Source organism: Ambystoma mexicanum, chromosome 8 (assembly GCF_040938575.1).
Source record: "Ambystoma mexicanum isolate Mex_15411 chromosome 8, UKY_AmexF1_1, whole genome shotgun sequence".
Lineage (NCBI taxonomy): Eukaryota > Metazoa > Chordata > Amphibia > Caudata > Ambystomatidae > Ambystoma > Ambystoma mexicanum.
The window spans coordinates 120740070-120760095 of NC_090929.1; the positions used below are offsets into that span (position 1 = coordinate 120740070).

Consider the following 20026-nt stretch of genomic DNA (forward strand, 5'->3'; position numbering starts at 1 on the left):
CGCTCATGCCCTGTGTCTGTCTCCTGTTCACCCCACCCGCTCATGCACCGTGTATGTCTCCTGTTCCCCCACCCGCTCATGCCCCGTGTCTGTCTCCTGTTGCCCCCCCGCTCATGCCCCGTGTCTGTCTCTGTTGTTCCCCCTACCCCCCGCTCATGCCCCGTGTCTGTCTCATGTTCCCCCCACCCCCCGCTCATGCCCTGTGTCTCTCTCCTGTTGTCCCCCACCCCCCGCTCATGCCCCGTGTCTGTCTCCTGTACCCCCTCGCCCCCCGCTCATGCCCCGTGTCTGTCTCCTGTTCCTCCCACCCCCCGCTCATGCCCTGTGTCTGCCTCCTGTTGCCCCCCGCTCATGCCCCGTGTCTGTTCTCCCCACCCCTCGCTCATGCCCCGTGTCTGTTGTTACCCCCACCCCCCGCTCATGCCCCGTGTCTGTCTCCTGTTCCCCCACCCCTCGCTCATGTCCCGTGTCTGTCTCCTGTTCCCCCCACCCCGCTCATACCTGTGTCTCTCCTGTTGCCCCCCACCCCCGCTCATGCCCCGTGTCTGTCTCCTGTTCCCCCCACCCCCCACTCATGCCGTCATGTCTGTCTCCTTTTGCCCTCACTGCCTGCTCATGCCCCGTGTCTGTCTCCTGTTGCCCCCCACCCCCTGCTCATGCCCCGTGTCTGTCTCCTGTTGCCCCCCACCCCCGCTCATGCCCCGTGTCTGTCTCCTGTTGCCCCCCACCCCCCCGCTCATGCCTCGTGTCTGTCTCTGTTGTTCCCCCACCCCCCGCTCATGCCCCGTGTCTGTCTCATGTTCCCCCCACTCATGCCCCGTGTCTCTCTCCTGTTGTCCCCCACCCCCCCGCTCATTCCCCGTGTCTCCCTCGTGTTCCCCCACCCCCCTCTCATGCCCCTTGTCTCTCTCCTTTCCCCCCACCCCTGCTCATGTCCCGTGTGTGCCCTGTACCCCCCGCTCATGCCCCGTGTCTCCCTCGTGTTCCTCCCCACCCCCCGCTCATACCCCGTGTCTCCCTCATGTTCCTCCCCACCTGCTGCTTATGCCCCATGTCTCTCTCGTGTTCCCCCACCACCACTCATGACCCGTGTTTCCTTCCTTTTCCCCCCCACCCCCTGCTCATGCCCCATTTGTACCCTGTTCCCTCTCACCCCCCGCTCATGCCCATGTGTCTCCCCTGTTCCCCCCAGCCCCCGCTCATGCCCTGTTGTGTTCTTTATACACCCCGCCTTCCCTTTCCATGGTGGCCATCTTAGTAAAAGATTTTCCTTCCTACACCGGGACGCCAGAGGCGTCCCGGTGTAGGAAGGAAAATCTTTTTTTTTTTTTTTACCACCCGGCATTCCCACTTTGAGGACATAAGATGTTAGTGGTCTTCATCTATTGAAAAGGATGCTATGGTGACGTTGCACTAATAAAAACCTTTAAAATTTAGTAAAAAATAAATGTTACAGGGAAGTTATGGTTAAGTTGCACTAATAAAAACCTATGAAATTCAATGAAAAAACTTTGTTAAAGGGACGTTATGGTTAAGTTGCGCTACTAAAAACCTATGAAATTCAGTGAAAAAAGTTTGTTAAAGGGACGTTATGGTTAAGTTGCGCTACTAAAAACCTATGAAATTCAGTGAAAAAACTTTGTCAAAGGGACGTTATGGTTCCAAGTAAAACCGAAAAACCCTTGAAATTCGCCAGTTATGGTAAGCTAAGCAACCATAACTCGCGCCACCACCGTAGACTGCTAAGACTAACATCCAGGACATCAAAGATGACAGCACAAATGTCATTGATGACATCACTGATGACATCACATGTCTGGCTCACTCCTTTTTCTTTTGCTGACATATATAGGCCACATGGTTTTCTTCAGTAACAGTCAGAATCTAAAAATGTTATTTTATTTGTAGACGTATCCTTCAAGTAGGTTCTTACAGTAATTCCCTAGAGTCCAGTCACATCATATGAAACATATACATACGGGAAGACACACGCTTGAAAGACAGCAATCCTTTTTGTGCATAAAGATAATCAATAGACTTATGAGCACTTTCTGATAGTTCTGTTGTTTTTTTTTTTATGGCTGTACTTTCCCTGTAGGTCCAATCACATCAAGTGATACATATACATAGGGTAAATAGCAGCTCTGAAACAGAGCAATCATTTATTTGCATGAAAATAATAAGTTAAGCTATGAATTGTTTCTGCTACTACTTGTGCTTTTTTGCTAACTTCACTTTCCCTGTATAGACCCATATTGGTATGTGTTCTTGTGTCTTTGTGTTTTGTCTATAGTAATGCAATTATGTAATACATGTGTTTTATTAGCTACTTATTACATATTTCACACTACACAAAAATCTATTAAGAAAACAATTATCATTTCATTATTCAACATATTAACATTATGAATATTATACCTTCATCTTGTACGCTGCACACAATGCTATGTTTCTGCATGAGTAGCTTAGTGTACTAGATAGAACCCCATAATAGAATGCTATTTATATCAATGCATCGTTCAATGCACTAATTAGGGTATGATATTTATTGCAATGATCCTTGACACTTGTTTCGCAACATTATAATAAGAATCCCTTGTACACATATTTCATGAAAAGTACATGAACATGTGATGTCATCAGTGATGTCATCAATGACATTTGTGATGTCATCTTTGATGTCCTGGGTGTTAGTCTTAGCAGTGCACGGTGGTGGCGCGAGTTATGGTTGCTTAGTTTACCATAACTGGCGAATTTCAAGGGTTTTTTGGTTTTACTTGGAACCATAACGTCCCTTTGACAACGTTTTTTCACTGAATGTCATAGGTTTTTAGTAGCGCAACTTAACCATAAGGTCCCTTTAACAAAGTTTTTTCACTGAATATATATATATATATATATATATATATAGAGAGAGAGAGAGAGAGAGAGAGAGAGAGAGAGAGAGAGAGAGAGAGAGATAGAGAGAGAGAGATACAGCTATACATCATGTGCCCATGTACCCAGGGAACCACGGGCAGAACATGTTCATTATCTTCACCAAGTGGAATCTCTGGTTATGTTGCAGGGATGGTTTTCAGTATTGTGCACAGAAGGCCCATGGTGTGGATGAGAAAGAGTAAGTAGGTGACAAGTTTGCCAGTGTTTCACAGTGCCAGGTGTCAGCCATGTGGCCACAGAGAGTATTCTTTGTCATTTCTTCTCCTAATTCTGGAGTTTATGGATGATGGGTATCTGGTGACAATGCTATGAGGGTGCAGAAGACTCAGACTGAGTAATCAAATGGTGGTTGAAGAGATCCCTAATGTGGCTATGCTCAGACATGAGGATCCGTTTTTGACTTACGAGAAGGGGCATGCCACTGGCCTGTAATGCCTCCGTGGCACCTGCCAAGTACCAGTCTAGCAATGTACATGGTGGGGGTCAGATTGAATGCCCGCAAGAACCTTTCCTCGTTACACCCTTTTGCCTGCGGGTTATGCCTCGTTACAAACCTATAAATATAAATAAATGAATAACAAAGGATTTTTGAAGAATTTAGAGGGGGTGAAGCACTAACTTTACCATGAATTTTTCTTAATTTGACAAAGGTCAATTGGCAAAATTCAGTGCTAAATTTGAACATGCATTATATTTAAAAATTGTAAACAAAAATGAAAAAGGAGAAATGTCTTCCAAAGGACTGTGGGATTGGTACAAAAATGCTGGCACATGACTTGTCTTGACAAGTTCTCTGATTGAGCTGAATCCATCCCATTCAGAGAACTTGGAGCAGACTAGGGAAACAAACACTTCAGCTAATCAAGATGTCTCGACTGTCTCACATATTCTGATTGGCTGAAACGCTGGGCATGTCATCAAATCTGACAGTGAGAACATCCTAGGCCCTTGATTGGCCAACATTTTTGAATGCCTGGTGTCCACGTGCTGCGGAAAGGCCGGCACTGGATGTGAGTGGATTTTGTCACACAGAGCGCCAGTCTATTCCTGCAGAGTAGCATAAGGATTTCCCTAGGAAATTCCACCACTTTTATAGGGAAGCTCTCATAAGTAGTGCTTGGCCTATAGCAGGAATCTAAGGAGGGATGGGTGTGGAAATAAACAGACCTAGGACTCGCTTATCAGTCAACTGCAGCAATTTTAAATGTTTTATAAATGCACTTAGCACAAATCTTCAACCATCATGGATAGGTGCAGAACCTATGTATTTACAATAAAACATGTGTTGTGTGCATTTGCACAGCTTTTCGCACCACTGGTGCATACTTTAGATAATCTGTGCCCTGGTGGTTCTTTTTGTACCCTTCATTTATATGACTCTTGTTAAACCATGAGTGAATCTGAGCGCACAGAATGGTTTTAAGATGACATGATACATTTTGGGTCACTGTCATTGTTAAACATTACAATGACATGTTTGTTCCCTCTGCCCTTCTTCTTCTGCACTTTATTTTGCAAACACAGGTTCTAATTCACTAATGCAGGGGTCTGCACTCTATGGCTCTCATGGTTTGACGTTGCTGGTTAGGGCTCATGGGAATTGAAGACCAGAACATCTGGAGAGCCAAAGGTTGCAGAGCCCTCCTCTCAGGGCTTTGCTTCACTCAATCTATACTCTCTGCTGGGAAAGATCCTACAAACAACCAATGGTTGTTTGGAGTTGTTAAGTAGTAATGCCCTCAATTCCAGATGCTCATATTGCCAGGAGAGCCAAAGAATATAAAACTGAAAACAAATCTGTGGTCCTGAAGTTTGGGTTGGCCGAGATCTATTGACAATATCCTGGAGATTGGTAGATGTTGTGGTTGAGCCTAGTTCATGCGTAAAGCAAGTGACAAGATAGACAGCGCTCCAGTGGTACATCTCACAGCCTTGTCATATAAACATTGTACAAATACACACAACTAGAGGAAAATCAATGATGCACCATGTATGGCTGCCTGCGTGGTAGGAAATGGATCACACTGATTTGGTCCCAAACTTAATTTTACCAAAATATATTTTTCTCGTATGAATTTGGTGAATGGCAAACATGGTGAAAATTGTTTTGTTTTATTCTTTGCTCCTGGTCCAAAAAGTTATGTTGTAACGGGTAGGATGAATTTTGAGAAAAACCTCTTTATTCTGCTCCCTATCATACCAGCATCAAATGAGTGAAACCCCATTGGCCCACTGCCCCCTTGGGCCCTAATGCAAACATTGTTAAGGAATGAAGATTGTAACAAAAGCTTTTGTGGCCTTCCCTAGAGTACAAAGCCTAAAAATGGTGCAACATGGATTCGTTTTTGTTCTTGGAACAGTGCAAGCATTACGTAACACGTCTCCAGAAGTGCACGGACCAAAAATTCACTCGAGTAAAAGAATTCTAGATTGCTGTGGGAACAAGTGGGGAGTTCTGCACAAAGGCTGCCCTGTCATTCTTCAGCCGGAGCACCATTGGACAGTTTAATCAATCAAAATTGTACAAAAATTGTCTGTACATTTGCCATTTTTGTTTTCTGTTTTCTTTTCAGTTCCACACATGGTTTGCACACAGAAGGGAACAAAATTACTGCACTCTCTTGGTGGAATGATTTTTAGATTGAATCACCCCCAAAAATGCCTTTGTGAGGTGTGAGAAACCTGAAGGTATTCTCACTTCCACTCCCCTGGCATCTTCTGTTCAGGTGGCCAAGGAAGAGCCTTTCGCTTTTGGATCCCGACCCTCGGGGTGGACTAGCGAGAGAGGATCACCTGGGCACAGGTTCCTTGGGGATTGAGAAGAGGGTGCCAGAGGGCAAGACATGGCATCCCCCATTTCCTAACAGTGATTTATCCTACCCTCCTTCAGCCTTTGTAGGATACTGTTGCCCATATCTTACTTCACCCTGAAGTCAGATGAAGTACTGAGAAGAGGAAACTAAACCCAAGAGTGACGAAGATTGCCAATAGGTAACACCACTATAGTACTGAGACAAAGAAGAAGGAGCCTGAAGGCTATAGAGCTGAAGGTCAGGCATGTCCTGTTAATTGGACTAATTATGGGCAGGCAATTGAGCCTGAGACCTTACACCTGGAGCCTGTTATAGACTCACAGGTGTATAAGAGGTGGAGTCCACAAACAGCAGAGGGCAGCCTGGGAAGAGTGAGAAGTCTGTGGGAACGGAGAAGCCTGTCAGGAAGAGGAGCAGGAAGGCCAGTACAGCTCATGAGAAACCTGGAGAGAAAAGAGTTCTGAGACACTGGAGAAGGACACAGTGTTGCAGAGTGTCATTGCGTGGCAAGGGAGCTGTGTCTCCAAGGATCCGGGGAGAGCGAGAGCAGGGAGCCGTAGATATAGGCAGTCCCTGTGTTGTGGCTGACAAATGCTTGTTCCCAGACTGGAAGCAACAGTCTAGGGATGTTTGCGGGCAGGCAGTGAGATCCCGACTTTGCTAACTAAGAAAAGGAGAAAGAACAGTTTAAGCGACTAGTGAGTGCCAATGAATGAAAGACCCAGTGCTCGTTTGAAAGTCAATGAAGTAACATTGTATCAGAGCGGTCATATGGTTCTCGAAAGCCTCTGATAAAACCCAAAGGGTTAGATAAGAGTTTCCTGCAAGTGAGCAGCTGAGGTGAGCAACGAAGTGTGAGGAGAAATACCGAACTGAACAATGGAAGCAAGTGAAAATATGAGAGTTTTCTGCAAGTGAGCAGCCAATGGGAGCAATGAAGTGTGAGCAAAATACCAAATTGAAAGTTAAAGAGCTCCATTTGAATACTTTGTTGGTAAAGCAAGACAATAAGCTTGGAAACATTATCTTGGGAACATTATCTTTTGGAACTGTTCTTTTGTTGTGAAACAGCACCTGCTGCTTGGGGGAAGAACCTTGTGCCTTTGTTGGAACATTGTGTTATAAATGAAGACTTGAAGCTTGGGGAATGGAATCCTGAGCTTCTTGGAAACATTAACTTGGGAACATTGTAGTGTGGATCCAGGCTTAAAACTGGGGAAGGGGAACCCCAACCTCTTGTGAAACTTTATTTTGGTGAGCCAGTACCTGCCACTTGGGGAAAAGATCCCTGAGCTCCTTTTGAGAACATTGCTTTCTTTGAACTGTATCCTGAACTTGGGGAAGGGAGCTAGAGCTTGCTCCAGACTTTAATTTGAACACTATTTTGAGTAGGAATATCCCTGCACTACATTTAGGTATTGGAAGTTAAGGACAAGCATAGGTTTTGACCCAGACAGACCTTTGTTTTGGACTTCTGGACATAGCCGTTCCTTAGTTTCCTTAGGTAGGGCAATCCCCACCGTAGCCTTAGGGAAAGTTAGGTGTTACATCCATCCTGATCATTTTAATGATGGTTTTCAAAACGGTTACCTCTGTGTTTTGTGTCATGTATTGATACCATGCCTGTCTCACAGAGGGCAGATTCACCCAAACTGCAGAATGTGCAGGCAGCGGGGCTTGGCATGGCATGGTTGCTGCACATCAAAGAGCATCACGTTTTAAAAAGGAATGCACTTTGATGTGTGGCTGTATCCAGTGTCCAAGGTCTCTAGTATCTGAAGCCAGGCACACGGGATCCATAGTGCTCAGAAGGGTCTTCACAGACCCCTGGCAGCATTTATGGGGTAGCATTAGCTTTTCGTTTCTGTTTCTACACTTCGACCTCTGAAACAGAGGTAGAAATGTTAAAATAGTACATGCCCTATAACGCCATTCACTGCAAAGACACTTACTGGCCCCCTGTGAGGTATCCCCTCCCCACTTAAGTTCAGTTGCCTAATGAAATCTAGGTGTTGGAAATTGAAGGGACCCGCAGCCAGTCTCTTCTCTTGCACACACATCCTGGCTGCGAACTAGGAATTGCCACGCAGGTGATAGTGAGGGCAAATTACGAGGGGCAGTGTATCCTTGCATTCTGTCCTCATACAGTATCTTTCTTGAATTGGGTCCAGTGAGCAATATCCTCTGTGACGAGGGCCCATCTTTGTTTACACTCAGATTGTGGAGACATGCACTAGAGTATGTCTAAAGAGTGCTCCTTTTTGCATTTAGATTCTATGGGCCTCATTATGACCCAGGTGCTAATGGGTTAATGGCGCCGTAAAAAGGCTGCGGCGCTGTTAACCTATTAGCGCCTAATTACGAGGTCCCTTTGCGGGACCCGACCTTAACGGCTGGTTTTACCAGCCGTTAAAGTAGGGACCCGCAAAGGGACCTTGGTGCTAAGTACGGTGTCGCAATTTGCGCCACCGCACTTAACGCCTTCCCCATTCCCATTGAGCCCTATGGGGCAAAAATGGGAATGGGGAAGGGCCCTGGCGGCATGGGGAATTACTGCCCCCCCAACCTCGGAATGGGGTGGTAATTCCCCATTCCACCATGGCGGACACCAGCATGGACCATGGTGCTAACAGCACCATGGTCCTCCGCCTGGGTCATAATGAGGCCCTATGCATTTTTTACACATTTAAAATAACTTCTACCTGTAATTTTCTCTTAATGCAAACTTTTTCAGATAACATACATTTTATTTTTTTTAATTAAGTTTAGCACGGAAATAAAAGTACTTTAACTCACCTCACTGTTATATATCGCGTAAACCAGGAAAATGTATAGACCCTGAAACGAAAAGAAATACTTTTAATGCAGCAACAAAATGATTCCAATGATTAAACGAAAAGTGATAATTTACAGTCTTTCCTGATTCTTGAACGTTTTTCATTCTAAGCCCTTGGGGAACAGGCTTTAGGTGACTGGAGCAGTATCTGTTATCAATGAGGCGAAGAGATAGAAATGCAAAGCAAAGGTGCATGTTTAGACTGTCCGAGCACTCTATTTCTCATAAGAGTGTTGGCTGGAGGCTTCTGAATGACTCAAAAACCACTGGAAAGTATAGGCTATGGGACGGGTATGCGCAGACTGGGATCCGAACCTGCTGTGCCTTGAGACCCAAGCTACACAGCACTAACGATGCCCAATGAGGCCGAAACATGTCTGGGGGTGTTTGTGTTCTCATGCAGAAGGGATGTGACCAAGTAGTTCCAACTCGACTGCCCTGTTTGGGGTGGGGCCAACCCTGATTTGCATATGGCCGTTGCTCTTCTGTAATGGCTTTGCATGTTTAGCATCTATGGTTCATGATTGGTACTCCCCAAGAACGTAGGTACCCCACCTGGGATTAGCACAGACATAAACATCTCACATTCAATGAATCAAACCATGCTGAACAGTGATGGCCTAGTTGGTTACCCAAAGTATGGTCAGTAGTTCAGTAGTTATGATGGACTCAAACCTTCAAGCCATCATCCCTCAAATGTTGCTCAGTAAGATGTCATGACACATATTTTACAAGTAACGTCACCCAGGATATATTGGAGGGGCTCAAAAAGAGTTAGCATGGTATTAGAAGCCAGTCAGCTCCATCTAAACAGCTTTAAAACGTCCACTAGCCTTGTTGACCTCTCCAGTATCAATTCCAGTCAGATTGTCATGATATCCAGAAAGAATCGATGAACCAGGCACTACCTCGCTCCCACCATTGGGCCATCACTGCTCTAAGAGCTATAGAGCTCATTCAGAGTTTGGGGGTGCAGTACAAATCTGGCAGTAATTATGTTATTGCCACTGTTTGGGGGATAACAGAATTACTACCAGTTATACTGCACTGCAGCTATGAGCTGTGCATTAATGTATCCAGGATACCCGTGGGTCGCAGTGCACTCTACAAGTACTCAAAAATATAAACTAACATAACAAAGTGAAGGAGTTCTCCAGCAAAGTGCTGAAGGTCAAGTCCCTCAATGTATAGCCAAAAACTAGAGGAATTTCCACCCGTGAAATTGGTTCTTGTGGAAATTCCTCCAAATCCCATATCGAGTAATACGAGCCGCAGGAATGGGGACCAATCCTGACACTGCCACCACTCGTCATCCAGCAGTAATTTTGCCAGACCGAGTTGTGGCATCAGTAATTGGATTTGGTGGTGATTCCAATGGAATTACCCTCAAACTCATAGTGAGGCCCTACGTGGCATGGATTCATGGCTGAACGCAAGGGCCCCAACCAATTCACTTGATCTGATCTCTTAGCCATAAAACCATTCTTCACACACTTCAAGACAGGTTGAAAATAAAATGTTTTTAAATATACCGGTAGTATTGCCCAGTAGCAATCTGTTTGTCTTGGAAGAGCAACACTGGTTCGAATCCCGGGTCCTCGCTAAGAAACCTCTTCGGTATTAAGCACGTTATAAATAACCAATTATGTTATATTATTATTATATAGCGCATTAGAGAAGGCGGGGTTTTGAAATTACATGAATAACATTTTCACGAAATGGAGAAATGCGTTTCTGGGGTCTCCAAAAGGAGATAAGTAGAAGCAGTAAGTGGGAGGTCAGCTTTCATTGGTAAACACAGAATGGTAAATCTTCAGGCCATCGAAAGAGGTTCAATGTGTCAGAGCCTTGAGTAAGGGATTTTAGTTTAACTTCCCTAAATTATCTAAAATGAGGAAAAGGATACACAGCTATGGATGGAAGGAGTTACAAAACCCAAGGCCTAATCCCATTCTGGTAATACTAAAAATCTTTATTTGCTGCCTTTGTTGCACACACAAATTCCACCATTTGGCCACTTTATATTGGGCCTCATTACGACCCTGGCGGTAAGGGGTTAACGCCAGCGTTAGCTGCGCCGACCCCTTACCGCCAATTACGAGGTCCCCTAGCGCCATGGTGCTTTTAACACCTGCTTTTAGCAGGTGTTAAAATCCATGGCGCTAAGGGACCATGGAGTTAATTACGCCACCGTAATTTACGGTGGCGTAATTAACGCCTTCCCCACTCCCATTATGCCCTATGGGGCAAAAATGGGAATGGGGAAGGGTAAATGGGGATTGGGGACTTACCGCCCCGCCTAGGTCGGAATGGGGCGGTAAGTCCGCCAACCACCATGGCGTAAACGTAGTTTACGCCATGGTGGTAAAGTCACGGCCCAGGCGGTAACTTACCGCCTGGGTCGTAATGAGGCCCATTGTGTTTGGATCTTTTTGGTCCCAAGTTTAATTTGAACCAGTGCATCGGATTAGCTGTTGCTGGACATTTACTGTCATTGTGGAAACCACATGATCCTAGAGTGGGGGGAGAAGCCCCTTAATCCAACCAAGGGGGCGGTTGTTCAGTGAAGATGGATTTTAATGAGGAGTAGAAAGAATAAAAAAACAGCTAACATTGAAAGTACCAACTGGTGGAAGATACATTGGGCCTCAGTTGCCGTGCCAGAAAATACCGGCATGGCTGCCGCTGGAGTCATTTTCTTTCAGGCGCCTGGGAATGGGGAACTACCGGGGCATTGCAGCCCCGGCGGTCCCTCCAGCCACGCACCGGAAAAAAGAAAATCCCCATTCCCATCGAGTCCCATTGGTCTCGATGGGAATGGGGAGGACGGATGCGCCGGCACTGTGTGCAACAGTGCTGGTGCATCCGTCAAGGTCTGCGAGCGGATACCGTTCCACCCGTCAGGTCAGACCTGGCGGGCTGAAAGGCACCAGCTCGCAGAGCTCGTAGTTTGCCCGTCCAGAAACAACGGTACCGGAAAGATTACGGTACTGTTGTTTCCGGACTGGCAAACTTGTAATGAGGCCCAATGAATTCTATGAAGGTTGGAAAATATTTCTCAAGCATTGTAAATAATGGTTGGGGAACTATAGAAAGTTGCTCTTGCACATAGTAATTGAACATTTAGATGCAATATAGAAGTTTACAAGCTTTGGATCTCAGCTGGTTGTAGGCTACAAGTTTCTCTAGCACTGCTCAGCATAGGCACTGGAGAGTTGCTAGGTGTGGAAAAGATCTGGGGCTACGCTAATGTTGGGATTGTCGGGACTCGGGGCTAGCTTGCCTTTTGGTTGTAGCCCCTGAGCTTCTATCCGGTGCTACAGCCAAAAGACCCGGGGCTATAACACCCCCTTACCCCCTCAGCAATGCCTCTGGGCACTGGTGAGGACAAATGGGAGTCATAGTCCAAAACATGCAGTGGAATGCTGGTACTAAAACGATTGCAACCTTTGCCCATCCAGTACATTAGACACTCTAGTCCGTATTATTATGGGCCTCATTACACGGTTGGCAATATTCCGGGTGCAAATTCATCAGAATATCGCCAATTGGTCTGGTAGATTAACAGCCGGATTACAAGTGATGGTATGTGGTGTTAGTCCCCATTTATATGAGTTCATAGGACTCCATGGGTTTTTGGCGGAATTAACTCTGGCGATAATTCCGCAGGCGTTAATGCTGCTGATTTTGCCAATTTTCGGCGATAAAGCAGCAGATTTACCTCCAGCCTTTTTCTGGAGGTAAATGTTCCACTTCACTGCTGAACGTCTAGTACAGTGGTGCAGTATTGCGGTGGTAATAGAATTGCCACTTCCGTTACCACCGTTTTTACTTCACCACTGTACTTGTAATGAGGCCTATGAGTCATCAAAACGAGAAAGTGTTTCGTAACATCTCTGACCCTTGCAGCCTACCTGCCCTAGCCATTTTACTATTTTGCATGGTCAAGGCCTATCATTTGATGTGTTATAATGACAGTAAGTTGGCTGACATACATTGATATGATGACTTCACAGACTGGCCCTTATTATGTTGTGTTTATTCTTTGGTGCACAGGTGTAAAGTCATCATTTGAGTTGCAGAGGGGACTGTTATTAGAAAAGCGCAATCAAGGTACTAGAGTATTTCATCATAGCGAATGCTCAATCAATACAGAGTTACTCCGCTGTTTAAGAATACCACGGTTGTAAATGGACAGTATTTTTGAATGCAAACTCCAACCAAGCTGAATCCACCCTTACATGCAGAGACACGCTTTTTAAATGTTGTATCTCTCGTTCTTGCATGTGTGATCTGCTGTTTCAGAGATGGATGTCATCAGCGATGACATTTGTGATGTCATCAGTGTTCTTAGGGGATGTGCAGTGGGGGTATCATAGTTAAGGGGTTTTGTTGCGTTAAATTTTCACCTTAACATCACCTCAAATAAAGATTTTTCTCTGAATGTCAATGGTTAACATCAGATTGTTTTACCTTGACGTAGCTTTTTCACTGAATATAAATATATATATATATATATATATATATATATATATATATATATATATATATATATATATATATATGCTGCTGTTGCCCACCAAACCCCGCTCATGCCCCATGTCTCCCTGCTGTTGCCCCCCAAACCCCGCTCATGCCCAGTGTCGCTCTCCTGTTACCCCCACCCCCCTCTCATGCCCCATGTCTCCCTTGTGTTCACCCCACCCCCGTTCATGCCCCGTGTCTCCCTGCTGTTGCCCACCACCCCCTGCTCATTCCCCGTGTCTCCCTCGTGTTCCCCCACCCCCTGCTCATGCCCCGTGCCTCCCTCCTGTTGCCTCCCACTCCTTGCTCATGCCCCGTGTCTCTCTCCTGTTACCCCCACCCCCACTCATGCCCTGTGTCTCCCTCGTGTTGCCCCCCACCCCCCTCATGACCCGTATCTCCCTCATGGTCCCCCCACCCCCCGCTCATGCCCTGTGTCTCTCTCCTGTTACCCCCACCCCCCGCTCAAGCCCTGTGTCTCCCTCGTGTTGCCCCCACCGCCTGATCATGCTCCGTGTCTCCCTGCTGTTTCCCCCCAACCCGCGCTCATGCCCCGTGTCTCCCTGCTGTTGCCCCCCAAACCCCGCTCATGCCCAGTGTCTCTCTTCTGTTACCCCCCACCCGCCTCTCATGCCCCGTGTCTCCCTCGTGTTCCCCCACCCCTCGCTCATGCCACGTGTCTCCCTGCTGTTGCCCTCCACCCCCTCTCATGCCCCGTGTCTCCCTCCTGGTCCCCCCTACCCATGCCCTGTTGTGTTCTCTTTATACACCCCGCCTTCCCTTTCCATGGTGTCCATCTTGGTAAAAGATTTTCCTTCCTACACCGGGACGCCGCAGGTGTTCCGGTTTGGGAAGAAAAATCTTTTTTTACCACCCCGGGTTCCCACTTTGAGAACCTAGGATGCTAGTGGCCTTCATCCATTGAAAGGACTTTATGGTTACGTTGCACTAATAAAAAACTATGAAATTCAATTAAAGAAATGTGTTAAAGAGACGTTATGGTTAAGTTGCACTAATAAAAAACTATGAAATTCAATGAAAAAACTTTGTTAAAGGGATGTTATGGTTAAATTGCACTAATAAAAACCTATGAAAATCATTGAAAAAACGTTGTTAAAGGGACGTTATGGTAAAGTTGCACTAATAGAAACCAATGAAATTCAGTGAAAAAACTTTGTCAAAGGAAACATTATGGTTGAGTTGCGCTATTAAAAACCTATGAAGTTCAGTGAAAAAACGTTGTTAAAGGGACGTTATGGTTAAGTTGCGCTACTAAAAACCTATGAAATTCAGTAAAAAAACTTTGTTAAAGGGACGTTATGGTTAAGTTGAGCTATTAAAAACCTATGAAATTCAGTGCAAAAACTTTGTTAAAGGGACGTTATGGTTCCAAGTAACCGAAAAACCCTTGAAATTCGCCTGTTATGGTAAGCTAAGCAACCATAACTCGCGCCACCACCGTGCACTGCTAAGCCTAACACCCAGGACATCAGCCTGGACTCCGTTGGTTCATAATGTTTGTTATCGCATCATAATCAGTTTTAATGTCAGACTCACTGGACGTGGTTGGTGATGAACAGGAACCTCCTATATCCTGCTCCTCTACACACTGTGTTGTTTGTTTTCTTGGCTCCTACCGTTCTTCTACACTGTGTGCTTTTTCTCGTGACTCACTCTTGCCCTCTACAATGCGTGGTTTTTCTTCTGGCTGAGCAGTAGATGCAATCTGCGCCTCCCACCATCGGCCCCAGCGACAGCGGACTGAATGGTCTCCTCTCACCGCAAATCCTGAGCATGTGCTACTATCTCTTGTGTGGCAGGTGCTGCTAAAGGGCCATTGGTGCCTTCAATTTACTACACGTTCTGACGTCCCCTGTGCACACAACAGATGCTGCGGAGGAAGTAAAACTCGCTCGAGCCACCTTCGTCCCCTTGGCCCTGGCCACTTCCTGTGCTACACATATCTAGGCACTCAAGATAGCAGTTCCTCCTCAAACTGACAAGAAGGTTTATCTGTGTGTGTATCACACAGTGTGGTTACATTGACTCTTTCCTTTGTAGCACCAGTAGCCATTAAATTATAGCACATGTCCCACACAATCAGTTATAGCCACTTAATCCAATCAGTACCCAATTAATATATCGAAAACATTAGAGTGGTACATTTCAGAGTTGACCATAATACAGAAAAACACCAAAAAACATTCAATAAATATATAGAGGGTAGTGGGGTAAAGGTGGTGGGGTAGAGGTGGTGTTATAAGGGTTATAAAAACAGGTGTTTTTCGGTATTTTGTCCGCAATGAAATGTACCGCTCTGTAATATCCGTCGGTAAAATCACATATAACCATATAATCTGCATTCGAAGAATTCTACTTCTTTTTCTTCTTCCTCGTCTGTTACAAGCAATTGATTTAACCAGTACTGTCCCTGCATCCTGCATCCTGCATCCCGCATCCCGCATCCCGCATCCCGCATCCCGCATCCCGCATCCCGCATCCCGCATCCTGCATCCTGCATCCCAACATTTCAAGACTTTTTCTTCACAACAGGTATTTTGCATCATCCAAAAAAGAGCACGCTCAGCTTTAGCCACTGAATGTAATCTCCTACTTCTAATTCTAAGGCATGTTCTGCACAACTGCTACCGTCACATAAAGACGGCACTCTAAATTAAAGACACTGCATTTAATCTCCTACTGCCTCAAAGGAATTTAAGGGCCACAATCTCAAAATCGTGTTTGGCGCAAGCGAGGAGATCCGCTTGTGCATCTCCTAACATGTGCCAAGAAAAGGAGCAGCCCCATTCTCAAAGGGCGCCTGAAAGAGCGCATCCTAGATGCGCTCATTCAAATGCCCTCCCACTCCCACCATTTGCTCAGAAGGGGCATTTAAAAGTGCACCCCATTGTCACAAACGGGATGCTCTTTAGATGCCCTGAAAAGGGGGTCATCATGACAGGGTCATTTTTGATGATGTCCTCATTTTTATAGAAGTGTGACGTCTGTGGTTGAATCCACAGCTGTACCACTTGGATTTCCACTCCCCAAACAGGGATGGAAATGCTTTTTTTGCCAGTGATTTCACAGAGACGGGCCCTTTGAAGAAATGTGCTCCCAGCAACCATGTGGCTTCTGGAAGCCTGCCATGAATTAATGTCAGGCGTGTGCTCCTGACACTAATATATGCAGGGGGGCTGGAATATTGCACTATTGTCCAGCCCCTCCTGAAAGGTCAGGTCACCTTTGAGAATAAGGTCACCTGAGCATTTCTGAAAGCAGCAAAGATAAAATGAGCTGCAGGAAGGTCTGGGCTAGACCAAGTGACCGTATGTCACTGGGGGAACTCTATTCCGGCACTGGTCTTTTCTTCTACTTTAGGTTTAATTTTTGTCGTTCTTGCTTGTTCTTGCTCAGATTAAGTGTCCCAAGACCACATCTCCCAGAATGCAATTGATGGAGAAGTGAAGGACTGTGGCATGCTGGTGTCCTTGAATACGTGGAGTCTTCTGGTAACCTTGGAGGTAGCTGGTACTCACCTAGGGTGAACACAAGAGTCGATTGATACGATGCAGCATGACGGCTACTGTGAGGAGCCGGTGCTTAACCATCAAGCAGAGATCCAACTGAGTGGTACTGTGTAGAGCTGGTCCATACCCCCAGCAAGTAGAGCTTTGACTGAAGGGCCTGATGGCTACTGTGAGGAGCCGGTCTTTACACCATGAAATGGAGATCCGACTTAGGGGTATTGTGTAGAGCTGGTCCATTCCCCAGCAAGTTATGGTCTGGCTGAAGGGCCTGATGGCTACTATGAGGACCTGGTCCTAGCCCCACATAGTGGAGTACTGAATGAAGAGCCTCAAAGCTGCTGTGAGGAGCTGGTCCTTACCCACCAAGAAGAGGTCTGACTAAAAAGACAGCCATTGACTGTGAGGACCTGGTCCTTACCACCAAGTAGAGATCTGACAAAAAAGACTGCAGGCTACTGTGAGGACCTGGTCCTTGCCCAACAGGGTAGAGTTCTGAATGAAGAGCCGTAGAGCTGCTGTGAGGAGCTGGTCCTTACCCCACAAAGAAGTCATCTGACTGAAGGGCCTGAAGGCTACTGTGTGGAGCCGGTTCTTGACCCACAGGGTGAAGGTCTGACTGAGGGCTATTGTAAGCAGCTCGTTCTTACCCCATCCAGTAGAGGTCTGACCGAGCGCTATTGTGAGGAGCTGGCCCTTATCCCACCAAGCAGGTCTCTGGCTGAAAAGATGCTAATTTGCGGAGCTGGTCCATCCTACAGCAAGTAGAGGTCTGACTGAAGGGTAGATTTCTGAATGTATACTCATTCCCACATTGTGCTTTGCTGGACCGGCCCACCTGCACTTATAGTACCCTCCCCCTGCCCCTTCCTCCCTGTTCTGCGCTCCCCTCCCCCTCACTTCATGTTTCTGTACTTTCGCGATCCGAATCACCTCATGACCTAGTAGGATTGTTTCTGTTTGCTTGTCATCCCCTTTTTTGCTCTCGGACCTGCCCTGCCCCCTGCCCCCAACTTCCACACTATGTTTAAGCGCTTGCCTGATCCAAAATGCCTCTTGGCCTAGTGGGATTGTTTCTGTTTGTTCGTCATACCTTTTTTTTCCTACCTGTCCTTCACTCTCTCCCCTCCCCTAACTTCATGGACTTGCACAATCCGAATGTCTCAAGGCCTAGTAGGAACTTTTCTGTTTGGTTCTTCTCTTCATCCCTTCACCCCCCGCCCCTCTTCCTTGCCTTGATGCTCTTTGAAACACTTGTTGATGTATAAGCACATTAGAAATAAACAATACAATGGAAATAAATAAAATACATTCTCAGCGCTCCTTTCATTTGCGATGCATTGCATTTCCCCTCATCTGTCACAAAAAGCTGCCACAACGAGTACAACCACTAAATCTACTTTCCTACCTCAAAACAATTCTAAGAGGTTTTCTTTACAACATGTATTTTGGCCCATCATCACACAATTCTTGGACACCCATTACAACCACTGCTCCCAATAGCTCTAAGAAGGTTTCCTTGCAACTAGTCTTTTCTTTTGTGCATCACAATATGTTAGTACATTAAGTCCAATCTTTTCATGCACATTTTTGCCTCAAAACAATTCCAACAGTTTTACTTTTCAACTAGCATGTTGCCTTGTCACAACAAGTGATACCACCAATTCCTTCCACTGAATCTACTATTCTGCCTCCTAAGGATTTCTAAGACATTGGCCCTAATTACAAGTTAGCCAGTCAAGATATAACGGTGATGGTAAAACCGTACCGGCACTGTTTTCCAGACCGGCTAACTACAAGTTCTGTGGCAGTGTAGTGTTACACCCGCCAGGTTTGACCTGGCGGGCATAACACCACCGGCCGCAGATGGACGCGGAAACACTGGCACCATTACCATGTGGTGCTGGTGTTTCCACTTCCCGATTCCTGTGGAGGTCTATGGGACGCCACGGGAATGGGGATTTACAGAATGCCGGCTCCGGAATTACTGGATCACCGGGGCTTTAATGCCCCGGCAAATCCAGCAAGTCCAGAGCCGGTAAATACCCATGAGTCCGGCGGCAGCCTGCCGGTTGTACCGGCACAGCTACCGCCCGACTCATAATGAGGCCCATTGTCTCTACAGCTAGTATTTGGCCTTATCACAAAAAGGTTTCCTAGGCAGTTACAGACACTGAATGTAATTGCCTCCTGCATCCAAAGAATGATGTAAATGTGTCTATCCTATTAGTACTTTTCCTCATTGATCCCAAAATGTTGGCACACCAAGTACAAACACTGAACGTATTCTCTTGTCTCATAACTATTCTAAGATGTTTTAACCACAACTAGGAAATCTTTTCATCACAAAATGGTGGCTCCCTTAGTTCCATCAATTGAATACAGTCACCTCCTGCCACTAAAGAATTCGAACTCTTCTTCTTTGCAACCAGTTTTGCAAGGTGGCCAATCCTGCCATCCTAAAACAAGAGTACCTTGCACAAGAAAGGACACCAACGCTGTAATATTACAACAGGCCCTCACAGCAAGCATACCTCACTGGGCAGCAACCGTACAACAGGCCCTCACAGCAAGCATACCTCACTGGGCAGCAACCGTACAACAGGCCCTCACAGCAAGCATACCTCACTGGGCAGCAACCGTACAACAGGCCCTCACAGCAAGCATACCTCACTGGGCAGCAACCGTACAACAGGCCCTCACAGCAAGCATACCTCACTGGGCAGCAACCGTACAACAGGCCCTCAGAGCAAGCATACCTCACTGGGCAGCAACCGTACAACAGGCCCTCACAGCAAGCATACCTCACTGGGCAGCAACCGTACAACAGGCCCTCACAGCAAGCATACCTCACTGGGCAGCAACCGTACAACAGGCCCTCACAGCAAGCATACCTCACTGGGCAGCAACCATACAACAGGCCCTCACAGCAAGCATACCTCACTGGGCAGCAACCATAGCCCTCACAGCAAGCTTACCTCACTGAGAAGCAACTACTCCAGTTGCTGTAAAGGTATCTTTTCTCATGTTGATCCAGAACCTATCACACATGGCCTCCATGTAACATATCATCACCACCTATTACTCAAGTCTCATTTCTTGTCTTGACTCTCGCTCTAGAAACTAGTTACCAAATGGCCTGAGACTTTCTTGCACTGGTCAGCAACTGTCGTCAGCATATTATTATTTTCCAGTACTATTTGCTGCATGGCACTTACCCAGCACTTTGCTCCCATCCCCAGTCTGAGAAGCTAGTTCATGTTGAAAAGTACCCAAGCGAAACCCAAAGAGAACCCTTCCCCTCTCCCATGGCATGCCCCGTGGTCATCCTGTCAAATAGTACAAGTAGATTGTCTGATTGTCAGGCATGCACTAGTAGTTGTCGG

General features: G+C 46.3%; 1 protein-coding gene across 2 annotated transcripts in view; it reads right to left on the bottom strand.

Moving 5' to 3' along the window:
- Positions 1-20026, bottom strand: part of ADGRD2 (adhesion G protein-coupled receptor D2) — a 1057913-nt gene that overhangs the window by 202678 nt on the left and 835209 nt on the right. For both annotated transcript variants that reach the window (XM_069609449.1, XM_069609450.1), the window contains exon 21: positions 8550-8591. In XM_069609449.1, the coding sequence (XP_069465550.1) occupies positions 8550-8591 (42 nt within the window). The remainder of the gene's footprint in view (positions 1-8549; positions 8592-20026) is intronic.